General features: G+C 36.6%; 2 protein-coding genes across 2 annotated transcripts in view; one reads left to right on the top strand and one right to left on the bottom strand.

The window, feature by feature from the left end:
* The window catches only part of LOC106173166 (beta-1-syntrophin), a 30,638-nt gene extending 21,174 nt beyond the window's left edge, over positions 1-9,464 (bottom strand). Inside the window, exon 1 of the mRNA XM_087011011.1 lies at positions 8,948-9,464. Within this exon, the coding sequence (XP_086867137.1) occupies positions 8,948-9,461 (514 nt within the window). The 5' untranslated portion in view covers positions 9,462-9,464. The remainder of the gene's footprint in view (positions 1-8,947) is intronic.
* A 1,543-nt stretch (positions 9,465-11,007) lies between these two features.
* Positions 11,008-16,283, top strand: LOC106179379 (Fanconi anemia core complex-associated protein 24). Its single transcript, XM_087011012.1, has 6 exons — positions 11,008-11,186; positions 12,045-12,184; positions 12,466-12,618; positions 13,443-13,587; positions 14,980-15,011; positions 15,211-16,283. The coding sequence occupies exons 1-6, from the start codon at positions 11,072-11,074 to the stop codon at positions 15,283-15,285; spliced, it is 660 nt and encodes a 219-aa protein (XP_086867138.1). The 5' UTR covers positions 11,008-11,071; the 3' UTR covers positions 15,286-16,283.
* The last annotated feature ends 2,078 nt before the right edge of the window (positions 16,284-18,361 follow it).

An 18,361-nucleotide genomic window follows, 5' to 3' on the forward strand; every position in this document is an offset into this window, starting at 1 on the left:
GTAAAAAACTATGATCAACAAGCCCCTGTTATGACAGATTAAGATTTTTTTTCTCAATTTTTCTGCTCACATGCAAGTTTCAAGCACAGAGAGCTTCAGAATTAGCAGTAGCTGCAACAAGGTTCTACACAATCTACTAACTCCAGTAGCTCTATTTATGTGAAAATTTTACCTTCTTTTTCTTCATTTATTTTAATGAGCAAAAAAACATAAACATACAAATGGTCCGAGAGAGAGAGAGAACTTGAGGATAAACCCTATTTCACAGAGAGATAAACAAGCAATACATCATAGTGATCAGAATGCACAAATAATGCATAAGAAACCAAACAAAACATGAAAAAAACTGCAGAGGTATAACAAATCGCTTTGCTAATAGTACTAATACCCCGTTCACACTACGCTCAGTTATCTGGATAAATTGCGAATTAGGTCACAATTCGAATAAATGCAGTAGTGTGAACGCAAGAGGATTTTTGTAATGCGCATTTTCAAAATCCTGCAAGCGAGGTGGATTTCTAAGCGCGATCTGGATAACTTACCGGAATCGACACCTGTACAGATCTTACTGCGCATGTGTGCAGATAAGTGCGGGTATCTATGAACGCTTGTTTATTACTTTAGCAATTGCACCGAACGTATTTGGAAGTCACCACTCACTACAACACGAGGAAACAAACTTATTTTGCCATCTTATACTTCTCAAGAATGCTGGAATGTCTTTAGAGTTGCATTTGTCGTCACAAATATTTGTTGGTATTTTAAGATTTCCTGTGCGGCGCATGCGCGAGTGTTCAAAACAGGAAGTTAAACCTGAAATTTTCAACGTGTAATTCGGTTTCGCTTAGCGTGTGTGAACGCAATACCGAATCGAATTCCTCACGAAAAATTTGGATTATAGAAATGTGCATTTTTGCAACTGTAGTGTGAACGGGGTATAAGTCTTCAGTGACTCTGTCTCTTCATACCTCTAAACCAATGTAATACAGTGCTCCTAACATGCAATACACTGATCTGTCCAGGCATCTTTAGAAGCTGATCAATAAGAGCACAATTAGGGCTCTCTGTACACTTAGTTCACCAGTACGGAGGACTAAATATTTAATTAAGTCTTACCCAACAGTTGCATACAAAATCTGCTTGTTAACATACCAACGATAGAAATGAGAATTAGAGATTAGTGAACTCTTGAGTCTGGAGTTGCATGAAGCCCAAGAGAGCACTGCAGGTAAATCTCTTATCCAAGTTTGCACTGATGATGAATTGTTGACGAGTTATTGACTTTTTAATTGGATCATTTTTTTGCAACCATACAGGAAGTGCCTGTCTAGACAAAAAATAATGCTTCCATTCATTGCATAACAATATTCTGGCAACTTCAAGTCATGACTAATTAAAACAGAATCAACATTATGACTAAAATAACAAAACTGCCACAAGTTCTTTTACAAGTGAATCATGTTCCTTTTGGAATCCCTAAAATAACACTTAAAATAACATAGGCAGCTTTACCTGTGAGGCCATGAAGCTTACATTTAACCCCCATCTGGGGTAGCACTAGCAATTTTTTTCGCTTACCCAAATCACCACATTTTTGTCAATTTGTTACCAAAATGGTTATAATTTGGCTAAAACATGTCAAATGAAGCCCTTTTTCTTTAGCCAATTTAAGTTAGTTTTAGCATTTGGCTAAATTGGCGAGTGCTAGCGCTACCCCATCCCATTCATCATCCACCCACCTCCCCACTACATTACAATATTTTCACAGCACATTTACTTCTTTGCTAGTTGAAATAGACCCCATTCCCATAAATATTTAGATCGATCTATCCCCCTGGGGAGTCTCACTAGATTGGTGTCAGCTTAACAGGCTTAAATGTCTGTCCCGCCTACTAAAAGCTGTAAGAAGGTAATTAACTATGGTGCCCGCTCGACTGACAGCAATTTAGCGTGAGCCCCCAGGGAGTTAGGTCGATCGGATGGATCGATCTAAATCTCTGGGAATGCAGTCATAGTCTCATCAATGTCAGAATCTTTTGTCACCTTTGCATCTCTTTTCAATCCTATGAAAAAAATGTATAATAATATCAGTTGTATTAGTCTTATATGAAAAAAAAAATGTTGATTTTTTTTTTCTGAGTTAGAAATTAATCCCTTGTCTGCCACTTATAGCACAAATATGACTTTAGTTTGTTCATTTTTCCTGGAACAGCGGATGCCATGGTCAATTTAAGCTGGCAAACTCAAAGGGGGCGTCAATGACATTTGTGTGAAAGCTAAGATCAATCTTCTTCAAGCCTCATTAACTGAATATATATCAAGGTACGCTGTCAACTAGTAATATTCAACTACATTATATCATAACATTCTTAAGCATATACTTTTTTATTTTCTTAGAAAGGATATTTGAAAAGGGTCACAGATGGATAGAAAAGATATGTAGAAAGGAAATGTAGTTAAGTAGAATATGAACTTATTTGTTGGTCAACTGTGCAAGAATTGAACAGAGTATTTGAGCTGATGTATACTTGTTGATGGCATCACCATTTAAATGTTCTAATGAAATTTCTTCTTGACTAGAAGGTGATAACCATGTAAATGATATAACCAACATTTACCTGCTTAATTCATAATATTAAATATTTCAAATGAATAAGAACTATTTGGGCAAACTGTAGCATGTTTTTGTCAGAACAATATTTTAAACCCAAATTTTTGCAAAAAAAAAAAAAAAAAATTAATCAAATATAAATTTTGCCAAGTTTTGGCATTTTGGGAACATTTCTCATGCTAGTGTGAGCCTAGACACTGTAATAACCTTGTATTTCTATTACCACGTAGATTATTTGCAATTTATGACTAGTAAAGTCTCTTTTTTCCCTTTTCAATATCGTTCCAGTATGCAACTACTACACGCTATGAAAACTACAAAATATCATTCATTCACAAATGCAATTATGTGAATATGAGCTTCCTCTAACAGCTGTAAATTATGTGAGCTATGAATGGGAAGACAGTGAAGCGATACAGTCAAGCTATGGCCCAAAACATATTTATCTTCTATCCTAGAGTCAAGGTATCTTTAACCTCCACATAACAAGAGAAGAAATCTCAAAATAAATAAATAAATAAATAAATAAATAAATAAATAAATACAAAAATGAAGAAAGGAAGAAAGAAAGAAAGAAAACATGAAATGCTGAGGTGTATGACTTAATGGGTATAAAAAACAGCAATCCTTGAAACAGCAACCCAAGTTTTGAAAATAGATTGTCAGACAGACAGACAGACAGGCAGATATTCAGTTTTCTGGGTTAAAAAATCATTTAATCCATTTGGTCAATTCAAACAGCACTGGCTCAAATAAACAATATATGTTCACAGTTAACATCAACAAATCCAAAAAAATTAACACTTGAAATTAATCAGTATCAGTATGACTGTCAATCTGCACATTTGCATATAATACCAACATTTCTGGTCTATGGGATCCATAAATGTGAAGCTTTCAATGGCTCCTCTCTACCTGAGAATCAGAACCAAGAACCAAGAACCGAACAGAACTGCACTCCACACTGGTAGGTTTGTTTTAGATACTGGAGCTATTTTTATCTTGCTGAAGCATTTGAGTTCACCAGGCAGATGGGTGAGTTTATTATAACATCTGGTCTCTAATGATAACATCTGCTACACATTCTGATATATTGGTGGTCAGAGGACGCGTCCAACACCATTTCAACAGAGAAGTTTTCAGACTTAGTTCGGGAAGAAGACAGTGCGATATTTGTGTATGTTACAACAACATTAAGTGGCCAGTATAATAAATGAAGGGGTAGTTTAATTGATAGATAAGTTAACATGACCAACAGCACCAAGATGTCAAATAAATTTCACACAGATATATATGGGTGTAGGTCTAAATACAGTTCACCTTAAGGTTTAAGTTTAGATACAGTTTGAGTTAAAATGGTATTGAAATGTGACCTGACCTTGTGCAGTGCCAGTCAGGTAGAAAGAAGATGTTTAAACGTTCCACAACTAAAGGACCAACTGACCCTAAAAGACACTTGACCTCTCTGAAATCAATGGCTCCCAAAATCTGCAAGTTCATAACCTTTGATTCAAAAATGGTATGTTTTTAAAAAGTTGGTTTTCAGTTAAAAGCCAAACTTTTCATGCATACTTGTATTCCAACCCAGGATAAAGGTTTACATGACGATGTCCATTATGCGTAGTATGAAACAGACCTCTTTTTTATTCTTTCTTTCTGTATATTATTTTTTTTATAGCAAAAGAAGCCCAATACACCTTCGAGTGAACTACAACTGATTTAGCTCTGCTCAGTGTTGATCAAAGTTTTAGGTCTTTCTTCAGTGATCAATTTCAGTAAGAAAACCTTTTGCAACTCTGGACCAAAAACTGGAAGACATTGACAAACATTTGATAAAATACAGTTTTTACAATCAATTCTTTATGGGGCATATCTTGCACCTTGTAAAGCTAATTATCTATTAAAAAAAATTTACCTTTGCCAAAATGTCATCTTTACCATTCTGGAAAAAAATATATGAGAAAATGGATACAATTATTCTTGAATGTCAGCTTCACTATTAGGACCACAGCTGAAGGACAAAAAATTTAATCTAGAATAAGATTTTCCGAGAAACATCATGTCAGACATGCAAGACACTGCTCTCCAGGGTTCCCCTCAGATCTCAGTCCTCATTGATTTTGCTGTCTACATTTTCTCCACTAATTTTTTCCAGAAAGGCCACAAAACGGCACTTCAGGGACAGATGAAGAATCCAGGGCCTTATAAACTGCACATTCTATCTTGCCTTCAGTTCTAGGTGTTCTCTGGTTTGACTGACACTGTGAGGGCTCATTCCCAATGAAACCATCAATCTACACAGATCAATCCAACTCCGCGGGGAACTCGCCCTGAATGTTTAACAGATTTACACACCTCAGCCGATGGATGGGAGTTAAGGCACATGAAAAATCTATTTTCTATTCATGGTATCTTGTGATCACGGTCTGTGCCCTGAATACCCTGCGGCGTAATTACTGGCAGCGCGAGCCAGTTACTTCCAAAGCTGTAATTAATTCTCGGCTGCGCTCGGAGTGATCACAAGATACTGCGAATAGAAAATAGATTTTTAGAAAATAGATTTTTCATGTGAACGGAGTCAAAGTTTCAATGGGACATAGAAAATTGTCTGCATCAATGAATATATTTTGTTCAAAATCAAAAAGTTGGTAATGAATATGTTTCAATGACAGATGAAGAAATTGCTTGCACCTCCTGGGAAACCAGTCTGCAGCCAGGGAAAGTAAGCAAGGTAACAAGGTAACAGCAACAAATGATGATTGATAATACTTCATGAAACAATGAGCTGATAAAATAGTGACGTCCCTGAAATATCTGTCATGGGATCCAATTTGCCTACACACATTCATTAACTTATTTGCCTTCCTTTTAAGGTTGCACAATGGTAATTACACAAAGGCTGAATGTATTTTCTTGAAATATACTGTGGGCAAGATATTCAAAATAAATAAATAAATTAATTAATTAATTGAAAGCTTCTTGATTTTCACTGATTTGGTTAAAAAAAAGTCATTTGAAAACAAATTTGAGTACATTAGGATTTACAGGATGACCCCATGGAATACATCATAACATGATAATATTAAACCCTTTTTTAATTTCAGTTATTGGAGGTGTGTGTGTGTGTGTGTGTGTGTGTGTGTGTGTGTGTGTGTGTGTGTGTGTGTGTGCACACGTGCATACATGCTTGTACTAGTATGTGGGCAATTGTTACTCTTCAGCATTCAAAGGCCTATTTGACATTTCCTTTAAATTTCCGAATCATGCCCTAACCTTCTTACAATTTACTATGGTCAAATATTTTTTCAGCAAGTAATTGTAAAATATCCAGTCTTCCAAAGCGTGTTTTTACTAACTGCATGCCCTGAAGGCTCCCCCAGATCGTCTGGCAAATTGTCTTTGTTACAGGTGGAAAAAATTTGTAAGCTGTGGTTCTGATATTCCTGGAGCCGATTACATGCCAAATCTTCACAGAAATATGGTGCATATATTTACAGCATTGAACGTGAAGAAGATATTTTTTAACTACGGTAATATGCCAAACAATTCAACCAAGTAAGCAGGATTGGCTGAAAGTCAACTTTTAATTGTAATCATCAATAACTACATGTGATACAGCTATAAAAATACATCAGAAGTAGTATGCAGACACTCATCAAACCCCCCCCCCCCCCATGTTAAAGTACAGCTCAGTTACGCAAACTGTTTGTTCAGCAAATTAGAATGGCAATAACCAAAGTAACCATACAAACAACACGACTCATAAAACAGTAAGGAAAAAAATCAATCCAGTGTAAAATCTCATTTAGTCAAAGTAGATGTTACAAGCCTTTTCCTCACACTTACCAAACCTACCTGGACTTGCTGGAAGATGTTTCCACTTAACACTGATGTTTTTATTCCCATTTTAAACACTTCATGCAGGGTAGAAAAACATATGCCAGATGCCAGACATAGCTTCCCTCCAGTACAGGACTCCATAGCCACAGTGATTTTATCTTTACGCTGTGTATGTTTTTATTTGTTACTGAGCAAGGATTGCCTGGATTTCTCTACGGGCTAAAAACCACAACGACTCCCTTTGCAAACTGTACCTTCCAAAAATTTAATGCTGCCTTTGAAACAGGAGAATTGTTTATTTGCAACATGGCTTTACCTGCAATTGCAGACCTGACTTCAGTACAAGCTTAAAACATTCCTCTACATGTCATCTTACAGTATCGGAATTGAAGTCGAATTTTTCCATTTAGAATTCACATGTATATCCTGTAACCCGGCAGCACCCTTGTTTCAAAAAGTCTAAAATATGTGGTTTTTAAGGGAAAAAACGAAACCTTTATCAGAATAGAACAAAAGTGAAATAAAAACATTAAAATGCCCTAAATAATTCGGCATAGTGGGCAGCATCTAAGTTTAGTGCCACTCACTAAGTTATGTCCAAAGTATTATATCAGATAATAAAATAGCCACCTTTGCTTTGGTGAATGGGCAAAATGGCCAAGCACCTGTCAAAGTGACATGGGGCTAGTTGACATAATTCTTCAACTGCACCCTGGTAGCTGAGAGCAAAACTACATTCATATAACTTTGTTCTTTTGATACCAAGTACTGCATTCTTTGAGAATGATGGCTGTGATGGAGTGATGATGTGGAACTGCTTGAGATTCCAGGGTTTACTACATGGTAAACACTTCAGTATAAGCCGAATACTCTTCTGAGTAGATGTGTAAATAATTGCAGCTTCCAAACCCATGTAATGTAAGCCAATGCAATGCGGTGTTCAACCAGCTAAAAAAAAAAGATGCAAAAAAGTTTTTTTGGGGGGGGGGTGGTTTAGTCCAGCATTACACTAGTTGCAGTTAACCTCAGGCAGTTACCTCATGGCTTCCAATTATTTAGGCATTTCTGCTACATTTTAATAACCGTTTTAAAAGTTCATACAGTGACACTCACACAGAAATGGCACCCATTTTCAGGTCAATGCAAGCATGCAGGCAGGCATGTGTACACGCATATTATAGCGATCACACTGTAGTAAAGTCTACTGAAGTCTGATAACCAAGAAAGAACATTAGTCTTTTTATTAAAATTTGTACATTTCAATGGTTTCCACAAAACCAAGGGACTGAGACTCTTCCTTTTACCTAGATTGGAGAGCCACAGTACTAGTGGTCTTTCTCAGACACCCTGTTACCTAGAACTATTCCATATGGGCATAATTAGCCCAGAAAATTCCAGGTTTTAAACCAGGTTCATGTTCAGTGCAGTGTACTTATATAGGTGTTGCTCTATTTCCACGTCAGTTTTCATTTTTCCACCACACTACTGGTACATATAATACTGTGACTCTGTGATTACTTTGAAGCATACTGTTTCATCCAAAAACGAAAATTCTCAATGGGATCAATATTCAAGTCTTGAAATATGGTCAGGAATATGAACAGAAAACACTAAAGCAATAAGGAGCTCACAAACCTCCACCTTAAGTTGCTAACCCGATTTCAACAATGCATACAAAATAACTTTATAACTGTAAGACATAAAATGAGAAGGACAGAAATTCCTTTATTTCTTATTATATAAAATTGCCACATCTCTTTTTAAAATCAAATATTACTAGCAAAGCAAAAGCAAAAGTTTTATAAGCTAGTATAAGCCCAAACTGGATCATTTGACTCATTTACTCTGCTAAGATTGCAAATTATACTGGATCTATATAGTATAGGAATGATTACCTAAGGGGTGTGGAGTAACACCTGTAAGTGACCAAGGTTAATAGTTTACGCCCTCACAATAGACAAGTAATGTGATACCAATCCCACGTTATTGGCACTTCATGTATTATGCCATGCTGATCGAGGCAAGGTTTTTTTGGGACAGAGGGAGAAATATACAAGAGGCGGAGTAAAGAAAAGAAAACAAAGATCATATAAAGACAGTCTTTAGGATCTTCCTGAGATTTTTTCTTTCTTCTTTTTTCTCACTGTAAAAAGGGTAGTTTCTGGGAGGACTAAAGATGACCGTCTTACGGGTACAGTATGGTGACATCAGCCTTTTTGGCAGAGCTTACACTTGGATATAGCTACAACTGTGACTACATAATAAACCTGCATAAATGTTGCCTTCTGAAAAATACAAAGCTCGAACAACACTTCATGACTATAAGCTTGGTGGCAGCGTTCCCCCCCCCCCCCCCCCCCCACACACACACACACACACTATCCTTTACCCTTTCAATGAAAAATCCAACAGATATACTGCTGAGACTTTTTGATAAACAGGAAATTATGACAGGCAAGCTCACATACAAACACACCATTGGCGTGTCATACTCACCCTCCAACTCCACCACCTTGCCTGCTCTCTTCAGGGACCGAACAGCTTCGTCGTGGGTGGCTTCGCGCAGGTCCTCCGCGTTCACCGACAGAATCGCGTCCCCGACGTACAAGGCCTCCGTCTTATCTGCGGCAAGACCTTTAAATATTTTACTGATAAGTATAGGCATTTTGTTCTCTTTCCCCCCTTTAATGCTGATCCCCAAGCCATTCTGTTCTTCTTTGACGATGCGAACAAAACGCTTCTGGCCGGCTATGCTCTCTGGTAACTGATCGGGGGGAGAGGTATTCACAGAATTTGCGGCGCTGGCTGCCTGCCCTTTCTTCGACGCCGAGGAGTCGTTCGTGCCATTGCTCAGTCCGGCATTCTCGGTATTTTCATCCAAGCTAAGGATCAGGGAATCCTCGTTGAGAGTTACGAGCACTTTACACCACTGTTGGCGAATATACACCTCCAGCAGTCCACTCCTGCCAGCCCCTGACGCCATCTTGCCTCGTCCCCAAACACCTGTCATGACGTACCGCATAGACTGAAACTGGGAAGTCGGGACTTGATGCTAGTGCCTGGCAAGTGAAAGCGAAAAGCTATTTTTTCCACTCCAAACATTATTCGGTTTCTTTCATGATTTATTATCATTCTATTGGACCAGTCGTATTTTGATCTTTATTTAAAGTCGGTTTATGCACGTCAGGCGCCGTGGATCAGACTGGAAGGCTATAATCATATTTGCAGGGGTTATTATTTTCAAGTAATATTCAATATTTATTGATTTTGCCAGAGCGTCTATTAGGAAGCTCTCGATCAATAAAAATGTAAGTTGCAAAAACAATTACAGACCCCTACTTGTTAAATAAATGAGTAAATCTATAATAAGGACAATGCTTTATCATTGATCGTTGTTTTGGATTAAAACTACGGCGGTCTCTTCCTGCAATTAATCACACAAATTCAACATAGATGTACATGTACATTGTAGACACCTTTCTTGCAATACTGACACTGAAGTCGGCCGCTCCTCCCCCAAAATGTTCACAGAGCTGTTTTATTTCTAAGAACAAACTAAGCCACAAAGCCTTTTTACCATCGTCTTTACAATAAATACCTACATATACGACTCAATGCAATTTATCAATATTTCTTTTTAGCTCTGAAGTAGTTTTTTCATGTAGTTTTTATTTGTCTGGGGCTGTTATAGACCCTACAAAGGAACATTTGACACAAATTATTTAGTAAGTTTAGTAACAGTCTATATATATTCCTTATATTTATTTTATTTATTAAAGGCTTTCAGGGGCGGTTCCAGGATTATTTGAAGGGGGGGGGGGGCGGTCCGCAGATGTGAAGCCGACCCTCCCCCCCTCCCCTTGGCATGGGGTCGGGGCCCGGTGGAAGGCCCCAATTTTTTTTTTTTTTTTTTTTTTTTTTGTATTTTAGAGGACGGGCGGTGCCATTTGGTACGGTTTAGAACTATAATTCAGCTAGTCAAAATTCTAGTTTCAAGAGGGGACCATTGGTGTGATTTTTTTTCAGAAATCCAAGAGGGGGTCAGAACCCCCTCCCCCTCCCCCTCCTAAGTACCCCCCCTCTCACATTTTGGCGTAAATAACCGTTGAATGAAACGTTTTTAAAGTTTATTAAGAAAAGCGTGGCATCTCCTTGGTATATCCTTCTGTGGCATCAAATAAGTTCAAAGAAAGTGTTTTATAATTATGAATGTACAAGAAGTTGTACATGTAACACAATCCTTACGCACTGATACTCCTGGAAAGAAAGGGAAATGCACCAAAAGAAGTAATTGGGGATTAGTATGTTTTCCTGATATAAGTGGTTTTTCTTTTAAATTAAAATGAAAGCTTAGGCTCACATAGTAGGGCCTAGTCTTTCCTCTGCTGAACTAATTTTAAGTTAAGGTGTAGTATCCGGTTTTAAATCATATAGCGATTTTACGACAATCGTTTACTATCCAATCAAGGTGACAGCCGAGCGTGATTACATCAGCTATCTTTAGGCCATCTATCTCTCTGCTTGTCTTGCGATGGTGGTTCATCATGATTTTCGCGCCATGTTCAATTTCACTTCCGGTATCTCCCATGCGGGGAGCACGTAAAGTGTCATGTCCTCCAAATGGCCTTTTCACCCTTACCGTCCACTCCTGTTCGACCAGGGCTTCAAGTGCTACCCGGGCATATTGTTGTGAACAACAAATGGATTGGTAGCGAAATTGTTGGGAGTTTAACAGGTATTTTTTTTTATTCTGTATTGATCAAAGCTGGGCTCGGAGTCGGTCACCGCAAACAGTCTCTATATCGTAATGCTCATCTCTTTGGACAACGTCTAATTTAGCACAATCATGAGTACGCACACAATTATGTTTGCTTATATGTACTACATGTGCTAACACATGAAAGATAGATGTATAGACAAGAATGAAGTAATTTTTTCTTCAATCAACAGCATAATGTTGAAATAATTTACCTCCAATATTTTGATGTCTAACAGAGCGTCGATATGTAGACGACTGTAAAATGACACCATGTTGCAAATCAGCGCTTTTTTGGTGAGAAACGTATTTTTCATAAAAGATCATCATCAAAGCAGCCTCATCAGAATCATATAATCAAATTGAATCAAATAAATCCATTACTGACCTATCCTGAAAATATTATCAAAATTGTTCATTTAAGCTATTTACTTACAAACCAACAACTGCAAAAACATAATTAACCTAGTTTCTTGTCTTTTTCTGTGGGCAGTCATATTTTACTATATGTATTGTGCTGTGTATTAATGTAGATTTCTTTTACTATAGTTGTATGAATATTTAAAGCAAAAAAAAAAAAAAAAAAGAGCACTGTGGTAAGATGTCTTGTGTAGCTAAGCCCTCTTGCTGAAAACTAGTGATTTTTTAGTCTTTTTTTTTTGTCCTCATCCCTGTTTCCTGGGGTGATAAGTCAGAAATACAAGGATGTTCCAACTAATGAACAAAATTTGCATAATACATTTGAAAAAAAAGAAATCATATAACTTGTCATCTTTAAGTCATACCATTTTAAATGTTGAAACTATTAACAATGTATTTATGATTTCAATTCATCAGGTAAAGTCCGTATTATCTATGAAGAAAACCTTGGTGTAGTGGATTTCCATCCTGCATCAGATGTTGGCACCATCTATCTGTCAGAAAGTGAACTAGTGACCGGTACCACTTATAGAAGGAAACTAGTCAAACTAAGAAAGGTACACCTACATGTACTTGTGACACTTACTGAACAAAATTTTTCGTGTTAAAAAAGAAAGGAAATCATTGTTGTGAGTTATACATTATTTGAATACAAATGCAGTTTTCACCACAGTGACTACAATTTTGTTTTCATTTTTACATGAAATAATTGCTAACGTGCCTTATTTTTAACATCTACAGTGTTGAATTCACATAATAAGATATAATTTGTAAGCATTAAGTCATTTTTCGTGGTCTCAAGTGATTTGAATTGGTGCATGGTCTTATTTCATTTCAGTCTAGTGGTCTACGTGGCACAGTGTTAGCAGAGAAGACTTCTCTAAGTTCCCAGTATTTCCCAGCTCTGCAAAAGTTTGCCGTGCTTGAAATTGGGCTCATCTTGTTTCCTGTAGCCAATCAGAGAGCTGCTGGACAGCTACTGTGGCAGATGGTAAATGAATATTAAATGAAAATGTTACAATTTGTCACATTATTAAGTTATTTCGGTCTTATCATAGTAGTATTCTTGTCTGTCACCAGCTGCTACTGTGTGGATCTTTGTACTTCAAACAGCTTTAAACAGGCATCCAAAACACCAGATTTTCTATTTTTACCCTTGACTAAGATGGTTTCTATTTAAATTATTGTTTTTCTTGTTATCAAGAGCTTATAAAATATGTGGGTATTACCTTCAATATTTCTGTGACTGTCAGTCACCATCAACAGGGAGTAAATGACTGTAAATGAATGAGGTAATACCCACATATTTTATAAGCTCTTGATAAAAAGAAAAACAATAATTTAAATTGATACATACAGAGCTAATGGAACTGTTCTCTCATAAAATGGTTTCATTTTAATGTTTTGTGAGAGAGAAGAAATAAGTTATGATAATTACTCTTATCTTTTCAAAGGACAAAAATAATTGAACTTTCAAATACATAATTTTATAATCACAAAAATTTAATTTCTGTAAAGCATTTGTGGTGCCTTCACTACATAGAATAGAACTATAGAGTAGCATGCTTTTTAATTTTGTTGCTACCACTCAATGGGAATGTTCTAATTTTTAAAGAAATTATGACCTAAAAAGTACAGTATCTGTAAAATTCACAAATTTCCCCCATTGAAAAGATGAAGTAATTACCGTATTACAGTATTAGAATTCAGTGAATTATCAATGTGTATTTCCTGGTTAAAATATCAAAGTAACTTCTTAATCCATGGACAAACCCAATCACAAAGCCATTAAAAGTTGCATTTTATATTTTCCAGGTGGTAGCAGAGGGTAAGAAGTCTAGTAATCCTTTCCTGTCCAAGGTGCTGACATCTCCCCTGGATACCTCTGTCTTGAACACAGTACAACTCATTCCTGGCCTGGGGGATATAAAGGCCAAAGCTCTTCTGGAAAGATTCAAATGTAAGAAGATAATAATACTTTGTTTTCAAAATTTTTTTAAAAAAATTATTTTCCCATGAAGGACTGCCTGATGATGATGATGAAATCTCAGTGTCAATTTATAAAACAGTTCATAAGTCCATTTGCTCAGCATAGTTTTTTTAAGCATACTGATAGTCTAGGGCACACTATGCTACAGTATTGATAGATCTAAGGCAAATACAAGTGCAAAAGGAAAAAAAATGAATAAAAATTGTCCTAGCTTAGATGTTTGTGCAATTCAATTCCTAAATTTTGTGCAACATTTGACAGATACGTTAGAGGTTTCCCCATCAAGCAAAACACATTAGAACTTTCATCACAGGGGCAGATCCAGAGATATTTTCTAACAGTCTTCTAAGTTATTGTTGTTGATCCATCCTCCATTTTTGACCATTTTCATACAGACAAAATAAGATAATAGTCAATGTAAACTTGAAAAATTTTGAGCATCTTTTGGAAGACCCAAAAGACAGCTTCCATCCGCCCATGCATCATGTTATTTTGTGCACTGAGATTAAGGACTTACATTTCTGCCTGACACAATGAAGTCTTTTGAGTTATTTTTATCTCATCTAGTGCAATGACATACATTTAGCACACAATTTCACAAGTTTTTTTTATCTGTTTACACCTACCACAATTAACATTAACCGCAATCAGAGTTGTTATCCTATCACACCTCACACAATTCCCTATGCTGTGCTTGCCTTTCTCATCTGGCTGTATAACATTTCATTAATTTCCACCCTTTTTATGTACAGACACAGATGTGGTCAGGAGTGATCAATCTTATTGAAATACATGTAGAGTTCGAAAATCAGCTTGATCTGACTGTTTTTCCAAGGTTATGCTTTTTTTTCACTTTTTTCAACATATCCACATACAGATAACATGAAAACCATGTCATATTGTGTTATTTTGTAACTTACAAGAATGATTCTTACAATTGAAATACAGCTCAAATTGGAAACCAGGGTTAACATTTCTTGAATTTATGCAACTTTTTGTGAAATATTCATTTTTCTTATTTTGGCATTTTCAAAGTGTGAACTTGAACTCTCATGGGCCTGAAGCCTTATGATAGTTGCACATTTTACTTACATCTGTTTTACCTGTTGTGCATAATTAAAGTTTGGTGTTGACATTGCTGTTAAGCATAATTTATTATCGCATCAGAATTGACAGTACAGTGAAGCCTATTTTCTGTTTTTTATCTGTACATTTGACAGCTTTGCTGCCTTGTTTCAATATTCCCCTGAAAAAGTGGTGTTAATTTGTTTATATTACTACATATAAAGTTATCTTATTTACTCAATTTCATAGTAAAAGAGAGTTTCTACAAACATTTTGATACAGTGTCATTTTTTTCAGCAATTAGAAACATTTGTAATGCGGATGTGGCGGTAAGTAGTATTACACTTTAGGAATTTTTTCCAAATCTGAAGTCTTCTCTGTTCTGTAAAAAAGAAGTTTATACAGTTATTGACTAAAAATTTATATTTAAAAGAAATAAAGAGCACAACAGAGCTACTTTAAATAAAAACGAAAAATAGATATATTTCATATTGTTTTATAGTCACAGAATTCATGTTGTTATTTAAGGAGTTGACTGCTTGCATAGGCAAGACGAGCGCCTTTAATGTCAAGTCGTTTTTCCAAGAAGCAGGGCCCAGTTGACAATCACACAAATCAACACCATTATTAGTGTGAACTTCGGAATCCCCGACTAATTAATAATGAGTGAAAAACAGGACGCCACCCAGGTTGGAATGGGTCGCTTTCAGTAAAGAGTTGAAGAAAAGGTTGTGTAAGGATAATTGTGTTATCTTTCCCAGATATCCAGATACCACAATATAGTTCTTATGATGATTATCCCACATATCTGTGGCGGTATTACAAGCCGGGAGGCCTGTTGTGAAATAAATTATCATAGTGTGAAATAGATGTTTCATAATTTTTGTGATGGAATCAATAGTGGGGAAGAAATTTATTTCAAAGAAAGATCAGGAAAAGACAATTATAGGCGACCCCGATCATAGAACTCATCTTTTTACCAAAGGAATTTTCTCTATTTGTATTTCCCGCTGATACATGTGTTCCAGCCTTTGTGCTGTTAATACATTCTGTGATGTCGTAAGGTATATGACGCGAACCCTAATTTGAGGGGGTTTGACTTGAAAAGAATTGATCTACGATTTATCAACTCTGTCACATTTCAAAATCTCAGAAATTCCCAACAAATAAACAATTTTAAAGGTAATTATTTAAGAGGAATCAAATACGTAAAAGGATAGGGAGTTATTGAGTGTAAGTTTAATTTCTTTAAGAGTCAACAGATGGAATATGTCAAAGTCGCATATAATTTGACTTGATTGGTTAATTTCTCAATATATTAAATTTTGTAAGTTTCTGCCACGCATGTTAAACACATGCAAACTAAGGTTAAATATGGTCCAAGCATGATTAATTCAAATAATATTTTTAATAGAAAACAAATCTCTTAGAAATTGCCTAATAAAGAAATGTTGAATGGAGGAATGCAACATGAGAATGGAAAATTCTCATTCTCATGGATGAAAACAAGTCAGTGCGTGATCAGTACGGAGAAATAGAGTATTAATGCTTGTGAATTTGTATGAAAGAGAGAGTTGGTGAATAAATTTCTGAAAGCTTCACATCGTCGTTATTGTCACTACATAACACATCTTTCTTCTTTTTGCTAATTCAAAAGCAGATTGAACGGTCGCGTGCATCTCTTGCGTCATTTACTCACAAAGAGTAGTACTTTTTAAGCAGGTGCATCGGTCTCATTACCAAGTTTTTAAAATTATTTTAAGGTATCTTCATCTACATATGTCCCGCGCTCAGGGTCGACATCCCTGCTTGAAATGTTTCACTGAATCAGTTTGCGGACGCGTTTCTTGGAAAGTAAAGGAGGAAACGAGGTCATGTGTCTATGGAGAACAGTTGAACTTCCTATTACGGTTGCGTCTGTGACGTTGTTCACGATTTTAACGAAAACGATTTGGAGTCTCTTTGAAACGCATTTATTTCGTTACGTCAGCTCGCTTGTTTAGTTTATTGTTAGTAGGAATCCCGCTTTGATGTATCATTGTCAACAAGAAATGCTGCGTTGCGTGTTATTTAAAGGGAAAATAGACAGTCATTTGTTTTCCAGTCGAGTTCCTGATATGATAATATATTAATAAGCGAGCCGAAAATAGATGTCGCTAATGACTGGTCCAATAACAAGTTCGTCGCGTTTTTCCGCCCAGTGCATTGAAGACAATTAAAGTAGACGGATTTTTATTGCAAAGTATCGATTAGTTCGAGACCTTAATGACACACACAATGCTAATGTTATATACAAACGAAGGAGAAAGAGAGAGAGAGAGAGAAGAAAGTTTTTTCTTAAAAATTTCAGTCATTTTCTCTTTACCCGCAAGGTAAACGGCGTTTTGGTGATATAAATTCTTAATTTTTACCGCCACAAGGGGAATTCACGAATCTCATTGTCTCCTTTGCGACTCTGTGGATACTTTTGCATATGGTATATCTTCTTGATTCAGGGAAAAGTGTTGAAACATCGTGGAAAGTATTTTGTCATATAAACGTGTTACATTTATAGTGTGCATTTAATTACCACTTAATTACCTTTCACGTCCAATGGACTGCTTGCTTTTATGTAGAAAAAGAAATTATGCAGGAAAGGGGATTATTCACTATGAAAAATGGTCGAATTCTATATTTTTTGGATGGCTTTTAAAGTAGACCTATGTATCACTGACCCTTGTCAATTTATGAAGACAATTCCATATTATTCAAAAAAATGAACTGGCCAGCAGTTCGTTTAATTTTGCGGGTTGGTAGCCGATGGTAATTCATTCATTTGTTTTCACCTCCCTCTCTGTCTGTTTGTTAGGCCTACTTCGAAATCTTTTGATTTTTTGTTCGTTTGACACTAGCGGAACTCAATAAGTTATGCATGGATCTCTCTCTCTCTCTCTCTCTCTCTCTCTCTCTCTCTGTGTGTGTGTGTGTGTGCGCGTGTGCGTGCTCTCCTCAGATGCCGTATTCTTTGACTGTGGCAAGCATGGCACACCAAATTTGTCAATCCTCCGCCATTTTGATGAGCTGGAAGAGTGGTAGTTTTGCTCCAGTCAGCTAATGCATGAATAAACACGTTCTACGTTTGCGCCTTTGCCTTATCCTTCTGAATTGCCACGTGGCAGTGAATTTTCATAACGCAGTTGCCTTGAAACTGCAACAACTGTTTCCTGATTGCTTTAATTAAGCCCAGGAGCCTTTGATCGCACAGCTTCGTTTGTCCAGCTGAATCTTAATATTCTTCATAAAAAATACATCTCTGTTAATAAGTCTTATAACTTGACAGTCCGACATACGAAAAACTAGAATACTAACTGATTGTTGGGTACCGTAGAAAAGAAGCCTGACGCAATGAAAAATATTTTAAGAAAAAGAAAGCTTAAAAGCGAACGAACGATGCGCCATTATCGGAAACGCGCAGAGTGGTTTCCCTTGTCGAGAAAAATGACAATCGGATCGGACGACATAAGACGTTTAAGCAAACCCCAGCCCTTCTCTGCAACCGCTCGGTCAGAGGCGGACGACACCAGTAAATTGAATGAAAAGCGACAATCGACCATCTCACAACGTACAGGCATCGGGCGAGAGTGACTGTAGCCGAAGTTTGGGTTGTAGTAACTAGGTCTTTTCTTAATCAAGTCGGTCC

Source organism: Lingula anatina, chromosome 4 (assembly GCF_051362555.1).
Source record: "Lingula anatina isolate TDL-2025a chromosome 4, LinAna3.0, whole genome shotgun sequence".
Classification (NCBI taxonomy): domain Eukaryota; kingdom Metazoa; phylum Brachiopoda; class Lingulata; order Lingulida; family Lingulidae; genus Lingula; species Lingula anatina.

Excerpts from the sequence above, each read along its gene's own strand:
- LOC106179379 (XM_087011012.1), top strand. The coding sequence starts at position 11,072 with ATGGCCTTTTCACCCTTACCGTCCACTCCTGTTCGACCAGGGCTTCAA. Across the intron at positions 12,185-12,465 it reads AACTAGTCAAACTAAGAAAG|TCTAGTGGTCTACGTGGCAC; the intron begins GTACACCTACAT and ends ATTTCATTTCAG. Across the intron at positions 15,012-15,210 it reads TTTGTAATGCGGATGTGGCG|GAGTTGACTGCTTGCATAGG; the intron begins GTAAGTAGTATT and ends TTGTTATTTAAG.